This window comes from Mytilus galloprovincialis, chromosome 6 (genome assembly GCF_965363235.1).
Source record: "Mytilus galloprovincialis chromosome 6, xbMytGall1.hap1.1, whole genome shotgun sequence".
NCBI lineage: Eukaryota > Metazoa > Mollusca > Bivalvia > Mytilida > Mytilidae > Mytilus > Mytilus galloprovincialis.
The window spans coordinates 51,661,700-51,671,395 of NC_134843.1; the positions used below are offsets into that span (position 1 = coordinate 51,661,700).

The 9,696-nt window shown below is 31.3% G+C and overlaps 1 protein-coding gene across 1 annotated transcript; it reads right to left on the reverse strand.

Moving 5' to 3' along the window:
- Window positions 1-9,516, reverse strand: LOC143079836 (uncharacterized). Its single transcript, XM_076255466.1, has 9 exons — window positions 9,357-9,516; window positions 8,726-8,845; window positions 7,294-7,413; window positions 6,280-6,399; window positions 4,520-4,639; window positions 3,504-3,623; window positions 2,954-3,073; window positions 2,361-2,471; window positions 1-1,062 (listed from the first exon to the last, which is right to left on the reverse strand). Exons 1-9 carry the CDS (start codon window positions 9,472-9,474, stop codon window positions 1,049-1,051), a joined length of 963 nt encoding a protein of 320 aa, XP_076111581.1. The 5' UTR covers window positions 9,475-9,516; the 3' UTR covers window positions 1-1,048.
- Window positions 9,517-9,696: the final 180 nt, after the last annotated feature.

The window sequence follows — 9,696 nt, forward strand, 5'->3', positions numbered from 1 at the left end:
TGTGTAGTTTATTTTATACACTTATACATCGTAAGTGGAACTGTATAAAATCGTATTTATACCACCCCTCACAATCATTCCCCTTTCGTAACATCCAAATTGTACTAAAGATCAAATTAAAATGAATATGCTTTAACGCATTCACACGTTAGAACAAAAGAAAAACGGATAATTATAATATACTGTTGTGAACACAGTAGTTATTTGAATATAACACGGGATAACAGTTAACTCAAATACAGTTGTTAATTGAATTGTCTTTTTGTTACTATAACGACATTATAACTGCCTTCTGTTGTAGATTAAAATCAATGAAAAACCAAAGGCTGAAAGCAAAATTTAAGTAAATATCGGCTGTTGTTATGTTTTAAAAGCCATTCCAGCTGAATATCCATACGCATCGTTGTTTGTCCAATTTCCGTAAATCCACAATCCAAATCGTGTCTTTTCTCTGTGTGTGATGTGATGTGGCCCACTAGATATTGGGATGCTGAAACTACTAAAGCGATGCTCCTCTTCAGAAATACTGAAAATATTTTTCAAATTAACGAAATTACCGTCAACTACAAAACCATCGACTGCATCTGTAGGCACCGTAATGCTGATGAAACTTTCAAAATCTGTTGGAACCATGAAATCATAATCATACAGGTACTGGTTAATACCAGGAATCGTCATCATAAAGGCGTCTCCATGATTATCTGATAGTTCATGCGGGTAAATATGTACCAGCACATTGCTTTCAGACGAAAGATAGGAAATAGTTGTATGGAAATAATTCAGAAAGTCTCTAGATTTTAGCACGTGTCTAGTGCGATTGTTACCATTCTTCATGACTATATTTGTATCATTTACCGCAATAACGCGAACTGTATTTTCCAATCGATAATTCAAATGTGGAATTACATATAGATTATCAAGTTGATTTGTAGGTAATACCATTTCAATGAATGGCTGCCAACTTGATTTGCCATTAACATTGTTGTGTTTATTTCCACTGACGACAACAATTGGTTTAGACGCAATGATTTTCGTCCCGGTTAAGTCTTTATTGTGCGAAATCTGAAATGTTGTATACTTATTAAGTACCAATGTTAATGTTTGGTTATCAGAATACTGTATATTTTCGTATGAAACAAATCCATCTTTCATTTTAAAGTTTATTTCTATTACTGTATTTGAATACAAAGGGGATAAAGAAAATAAGCTCAAAAAGCTGCTTCTATATGGAGTGAACGAAGGAACAATATAATATGTTGACAAATATCGAGTTGGAAGAACATAGAATCCCTCGGATGCAATACGTACAAAAAGGAATCCAAACAGGGTGATCGGAACATTAGAATATATTTCTACTCCAGCCTGGTGTAAACCGTTTGTCATCAATATATTAGAATCGAGGATAAATTGATTATCGACTGCATTCAAATTTACTGAAATATTTTTGTTATTTGCGAAATAGAAAATAGATAATTCCCCCCTTCTGTTCGCTGTTGGTAATATTCGTGGTGATGGTGTGCTCGATGTTTGGTGAAAAATAACAACAAAGTCTTTCTCTTTTCCATCTGCAATTCATTTGAAATAAAAAAATAAATACATTATAAATTGGGTAATTTATTGCTATTTAGATATGAGACATAGTGCACAGGATATTTTTTTGATATAATAGAAAAAACACGATATGGGATATACATCCATTATACAAAAATCAGTATGGGCAGATCAAAAAAACACAAGCAACAGAGGAAGAGCGCTTTTTTTGCAACTTCTAGGAAGCATTACAAGTTGTGACATAACTGCATGTTTACAACGGCCTCTATCACCGGTTTTGGTGGAACTCTGGGCAAGAAAGATAGATACAACTGTGAATTGAAGAACAAATACATTGTTTATTTATTTTTAAACAAAGCAAATTTCAATACAAAGTAATCAATCTGATCAAACCTAACCTATTGAGTTAAGTACAAAGTATACGTATTTGCTTGTATACTTCGTATTATTTAAAACCACAAAGAATAAGATATGGGAAAGTAATGCAACTTATATGTTCATATATATTTGTATGTGCAGGTACACATTAAGGGTTAAAGGGTCTTTGTTTGAAAAATAACTGAAATGCATAGCTGCAATTTGGAAGTTTTGCAACGCAAATAATACTATTTTTATAGGTTTTCTGACGGGGTCAATCAAACAGATCTGTGTTTGGTTGATTTTCATCATTATCCCCTCTCTTAAGCAAATAGTCGACTTTCATTTGTGCAATTTATGTTTAGGACATGCTAGCTAAATTACTGGATAAGCTTTGTGTTTTAATCATATTTTACTTTGGAAAGGTTAATGATATATAAATATATAGATACCTGCATATTGACATTTATCGCCGAGATAGCCATTAGCACATACACATGTGTTTCTGTTTGAAGCAATTTCACATCTTCCTCCATTCAAACACTTATCAATGGCGCAAATTTCTGCGGTTTAATAAATAATATTTTTATTATAAGATGAAATACAGACCAAGGTTATAAAAATAGACACTTTAAACATATTATATACCACGTACATTTATGCATTAACGAGTGAGTAATGTTTATTTCAATAAATGATGACTGAAATCAACTCAAAGTACAAACCGATGAAATCCTGCCGTTCTATCGTAATAACCGTTGATCTACTTCTTAGAACTTGTCACTATTCAAACTCATGGAAAGCATGATCTCAGCATCTGGTCAGCGTAATGTGCTTCTCAAAATGCTTACATGAAAAGTTTTTTGGTTTCAAATTAGATTTGCAATCTTTATATTTTTAACAATTCAAGGTCTATGTTTGTTTAATTGATTATTTGTTTGCTAGTTTATTAAACTTACATGTTTTACAATCTTGCTACATGCAGTAAAATAGTAGACTCTAAATAGTATCTTAGATAATTTATTCTAACTAATTCAAACCTTACTTTTCTCACAGAACTGTCCATTCCAGAAATCCTGTTCACAGCACGTACAGAGATTTCTTCTGCACTGCAGTGTAACTTTACATTCAAGTGATGAATTACAGAGAGCATTCTCATCTTTTTCTGAAATATAAGTACAAAAATAGCATATGCTTAATTATTGTCAATACAAGTAACGCACATTATCAAGTTGAATATGGTTTTTATAATAAAAAAAAAAAACATTTTGTCTAGTTATATTTGTCTGTCTCTTGTTTTTGCATTTAATTATTCACATTATTATATGTTCTCTGTTTTGTTTTAGGATAAGTCAAATTAAAAGATGTCAATTTAATTTACATTGATTGCTTTCGTTTTGGCACATTTTTATAGAGCAATCAAGATTTTTTGGGGGGTTTACGCACTGTAATCTCCGTTTTTGTTTTCCTGATGGTATTAAAGACAAGAGGAAATAAATCGTAATTGCTTGGGGTTTATTTAAGCTTTGTGTCGTTTTGAATTAAGAAAGAATTCCAAAGTACGATTTCCAATGTAGCGAAAAAAATGTTCTTACTTATTGAACACGTTGATCCTGTCCAGTAATCGGATGAGGCACACTGACATACATTCCTAGCACAGTATAAAGATGTACCACACTCTCCTTCTTTCATACAGGCATCTTTTACAGATTTTTCTGAAAAAGTTTTCCACAAGGGTAGTATATATCTTGATATAGGTTCATGATATTCAAAAGTTAAATATCAAGGAGCAACGGAATATCAAAGTATTTAGAATAGGTATAAAACCTTTAATTAATAGCTCCGTTGCTTCCTATGTTAAACTCTGCAATTTCAAGCATTTGTGGCTACTTTGTCCTAAGTTCAGATAAAGGGACAGTTAGTTAATGTAAAAACTGTACCTCTTCCTGTCATTTTGCTGAAAAAATCAACATACATTTAATTGCATATTAGAGCGTACTGGTTCCGGGAAGTTTGATGGTACAAAAACAGGAACTTCGGATCTCAACAACAGACCAAATGTGCCCTCTTATTAAAATTCATATACTTCTTTATTATTCAAGTAATACTTTCAACAAGGGTTTTACAGTAATACCAAGTCCCCAAGCTTTCATTTGATACTAAAACTACACAAATATTCCCACTATTGACAAAGATACAGCTATGCGTAGGAACTATTTTGTTTAAAATATGTACTATTCTTGTATGTTCTTTCCGACCGGGCCTGAATTAGTTGTTCTTTACCAATAGTTAATCTTTGATTGTAAAACAATAAGCAAATACACGATTTAAAAAATGTCAAGTATTAACAATAACTGAAAATACTGTTCGTACATCGATGCAGATATGACTTGACACAATGTTGATGAATATTTGTTTTTCATTAATAGTTTTATAATGTTTTCATTAAAAAAAAATTAATTTTCAAATTTCATTTTTTGTTCGTTATAATAATGGATTTTAATAAACGTATTTTGTTATGATTTCTCAATGACGTTTATTTTGTGGGCTTCCACAAAAGATTTAATCAAGTAAACAATGCAATGCAAACAAATTGTAATGACTATCTTACTTGAGGTACATTTTGAGTTGTCCCAGTACTCTGATGCTGGACACTGACATATAGAATCCCGACACTCCATATTATCTGCGCATTCGACTGAAGAACTACAAAAGTCTCCATCGTATTTTTCTGCAATACAAAATTTGCTGTATTGTAAAACTACAAAGAACGTTATTTGATAATAAGATTACTTACGCTTTATTAGCATGATTAACCAACTCGGGCCATTAAAGACTTCCTCGACCATTATAACAGACCTTGGACATATAACAGGGTCATCATAAAAACACCCATTCATTAATACTATAGTATTGAACATATACTATAATTTAAATGCATTTGATGACGAAAGACGGGTATTTCTTAACATACATGTATGAATACTTATTTTACTCCTAGTATGTGAATCATAGAATTATTTACTGCATATAACGATAATTCAATTTTAAAAAGCTAATGAAAAATAGGAGACACAACTGATACGTTGTGGTGTTAAGAAAGAATACTATAAAAAAAAGAAGATGTGGTAAGATTGCCAATGAGACAACTGTCCACAAGAGACCAAAATGACACAAACACTAACAACTATAGGTCACCGTACGGTCTTCAACAATGAGCAAAGCTCATACCGCATAGTATGCTATAAAAGACCCCGATAAGACAATGTAAAACAATTCAATTCAAACGAGAAAACTAACGGCCTTATTTATATATAAAAAAAATGAACGAAAAACAAATATGTAACACATAAACAAACGACAACCACTGAATTACAGGCTCCTGACTTGGATCAGGCACATACATAAATAATGTGGCGGGGTAAAACATGTTAGCGGGATCCTAACCCTCCCCCTAACCTGGGACAGTGGTATAACAGTACAACATAATAACGACTATGTTTGTCAAAATAATTTCACGTACATTTCGTCTAACATCAGCAGAAAAAAAACTTATGAGAATATTTCTAGGCGTACAGTATATTACGACAAATTATAATCCTGGTACTATCTACACCACTGGGTCGATGTCACTGCTGGTGGACGTTTCGTCCCCGAAGGCATCACCAGCCCAGTAGTCAACACTTCGGTGTTGACATGAATATCAATAGTGTGGTCAATTTTATAAATTTCCTGTTTAAAAAACTTTGAATTTTTCGAAAAACTAAGGATTTTCTTACCCCAGGCATAGACTACCTTATCCGTATTTGGCACATTTTTTTGGAATTTTGGATCCTCAATGCTCTTCAACTTTTTACTTGTTTGGCTTTATAGATATTTTGATGTGAGCGTCACTGATGAGTCTTATGTAGACGAAACTAACGTCTGGCGTATTAAATTATATTCCTGGTACCTTTGATAACTATTCAAATATAAGAGAACTGTTTTCAATCGATTTGTAAAACAATAAGATTAGAAAAGTTCACTTGGGAGAAAAACAAAATATATCATTCTATGGTGTAGTATATAAATAACACACATTGCATACATGTTGTACTCCTTTCTCAGAAGATCGTTTTAAGACATTGGTCTATTGATAATCATATGTTCTGAGCCATTTAAATGTTCATTATATGAATTAAATAGCATAATATAAACAATACAATTTGTGTTCCGTCAGTTTTACTAACGACAATCAAATATCATTATTTTGCCTTCGGTGAATCCAAATGAAATACATTTACTGGGTGATTGCATTTATGTCTTTAAAAGAGTAATTTAGAGGAAATTTCTGTACAAGTATATTGCCTGGCAAAAATGATAAAAACTCACTAATAATACATATGCTACCACTCCAAAAAAAATCAATGGGACATCGACAAATGCCATCCTCGCACAAAAGTTTTCCTCCACATTCGTTTGAATTTGTACACGTTTCATTAGATTTCTTTTCTGTAAAATAAAATGCATGGCTAGAATTGTTATGGTAATACTACGTAGTATGGTAAGTACTTTTTGTAAATAATGCAAACAATGTATTTTTAATTTTGATTTTACTGTTGTACCATAAAAAGTAAAATTCCAAACAGAAATCCCAAATCGAAAGGCTAAATCAAAAGTTCAAACATATAAGAAAATGCCTTTACCATATGACAGTTGTTATCAATTCGTTTGATGTGTTTGAGCTTTTGATTTTGCCCTTTGATTCGTGAAAACAAAATTGCTTATATACTTTATAGACAAAGTACAGAAGTAAACATGAAGGACAATAATACAAAAAAATATCATAGCGCCATAAGACAATGACGGACCGTTTGTGAACATAGCCATGCTAACATTATATTGTCTCATTTTGTTTGTGGTGGATTTGTTTGTTGGTTTAGGTCTCTTGATATGGTCATATAGCTCCATAATTGATCAATCATTCATAAATTTCAGGCTTTTTAAATTTTTGCTTTGAAAAGTGCATGATACAAAGTTATATCAGTTAATCGCTTTAGACGCAACAATTCCTTTTACATTAATATAAAAAAGAAATAACCTGGGATATATTTTACTTCTGCTTTCTGTTGAAAATACAACATTTAAACCTTTATTTTCTTCGGGTAAATATATACATCTTTCTTCCTGTTCTTATCATATAATAGTGTAATTCCATTGACCATATTTATATTCGATTTTCGTTGTGCCTATGGATATACTGGCATGCTTTATGTAACAGCATCATATACTACTAAACTGTAGAAATCAGTACACTGCGGTAAGAAAATTCCAATTTAACTACAACTCGTTTTATATTTTTGCCAGGAATCATGATTTTGGTATGTAACTATAGTACAAACTTACTAGATACACATGTATGTCCATTCCAGTAGTGCATCTGTGCACATTGACAGGTACCATATATACAAAACAAGGTTGTATCGCATTCTGTATTATGCTCACATAGAGATTTAAAAGTTTTCTCTAGAAAAAAAAACCAAAAGAATGAACATATATTTCATGTGATGTAAGCAATATGATTAGATCCCAAAATGTAGTTGTTTTGTATTGGTTTTTAAATTATTATAATGTTTGTTAAATCTCCCCGTCAAATCTATGTAAACGTTTATCCTTTTGTAAATTTTCAGAAACAATTCCCAATTAGTTGTTTAAAAGTGATGTGGAAATATCATAAGTACTGTAGGATTTTTAAAGATCTTATTTGCTATACATCTAAGTAAATAGTCCGGTCAAACTTAGTTTGAACCTCAAACTAATTGCAACATAAAATGTGTTAGTTCTAATCTAAAGCATTTAGGCCAAAACATACACAAAAAAGTCCAATAAAATCTAACTTGAGGAAAACTCAAAATCAGCATTTTTAATTTCTTATGGAAATTAACATTGGAAAGGGAGATAACTCCGCAAAATGAGTCTTTTTGTCAGTTTTTGGTTGATTTTCGTAAAATTCATGAAAGTATGATATTTTGATGAGTTATAAATGCGTACTTGACTATAATATATAATCTGCTGCAAAACCGAAGTGTTATGGTTATTTTGTTTTGCATATTTTTCATTAAAGAAATTGAAAATGTATGGCTTTGTGACCCTTTTAAAAAAATAATGTAAAAATTTGAACTTGTTTTTATCGGTAAAGTATATTTGTTAAGCATCTAAATTGTTTCAATATACTTTAAACCACAAAACGAAGAATAGATGTTTAATAACTTTTATCAAATTTGCGATTCTTTACTTTTACATGTTGAAAAATCTATTAAATGGTCAACTAATGAATTATGAATTCTAGGTTGTAGTTTGAAAAAAGATATGAAAACATCTGTATACCTAAAATATCAAAAATCCATACTTTCTGTTGAGTAGAAGCGGTAGAGTTAAAATTTAGCATCAAGTTTTATTGATATTTCTGCCTTTTTTCTCCAATTTCAATACAAATCTCCATAGTCATATAGTAATCTTAAAATCTTTTTATTTTTCATTTTCCTAAAGTTGAATTTTGTTAGACTTTTGTCTGTGTATATTTGGTGTATAACGCTAAAAAGTAAAACTTAAAAATCTTTTGCTGCAATTACTTCAAGGTGGGTGTCGTGATAAATTGACTGGACTAAACGGGTTAGAACTTAGCAAAGAAGTTAATCAGTGAAACTAACAACGAAGATCATTATTTGTTGTTTGTATGACAATTTATATATTTTGATTGAAAATTTTTTTTTATAAATTCACACAAAACAGATAAAAACAGGTCAGTGATTCTTCTATATAAACGTTATCTCATTACCTCCAATGCAGTTGGTGCCATTCCAGATGTGGTTTTCGCAACACTGGCATTTTCCATTGTTACAAACTAGCTTTCCTCGACATTGATGTGTAGTCTTGCACGAAGAATTGATATCAAGTCCTTGGTAAACAAATAAAAAAAGGTGTTAAAGATAACGTGAACGAAAACGTTCTGCATCATGTCATTATTCAAATGAAATTTCATCGCAAAATACCTTGAACAAAATGCGGGATTTCCCGATGATGACAAATTATTTTTTGACTAAAACACTAGCTGCAAACAATTAAAGCCTTTTAACAAGTGTGTTGCTGCTTCCGAATTCTAGCCGTGCCGTAAGGAATTCATACTTTATACATCTCAATTGGTTAACATACACTTTTGCCGTTACATAAGGACAATAGAAGTATACCGCTGTTCAAAAGTCATATATCGATTGTTAAAAAAAAACCAAAACAAACAAAACAAATCTGGGTTACCAACCAAAATTCAGAGAAACACATTAAAATATACATTCATGCTTGAATCGACTTTTGCATAGAAGATTTTTTGAAACTTTTACGCATACAACTTGAATTTATCAATTTTGAAGTAAACTTTCTATTGTTTATTATTACTAGTATGTCCGTCTTACCTGAAGATATCCCAGAATCTAAGTCAGTACTATTTGCCGTAGAACTAATTGTTAGCGTATTTCCATATGCTGTCACCCAGACCAACAAACATAACAGCATATTACACGATGGTAACATTATGACTATCCGGTGGTAATGCCAGTTAATAAACGAGTCAAGACACTGCACCAAAAAGAACCTTAAGTCTTATGATATCTAAACAACACTTGTTATAAGCACGTTTACACTTTTCAATAATGAGGCACATACAGGGCCTTATTCATTCGCCACTAAAATTGTGCTGAAAATAAGATGTTTGTTTGTTAAATGTTAAAATAAAATTATAAGTTTAATAGATTA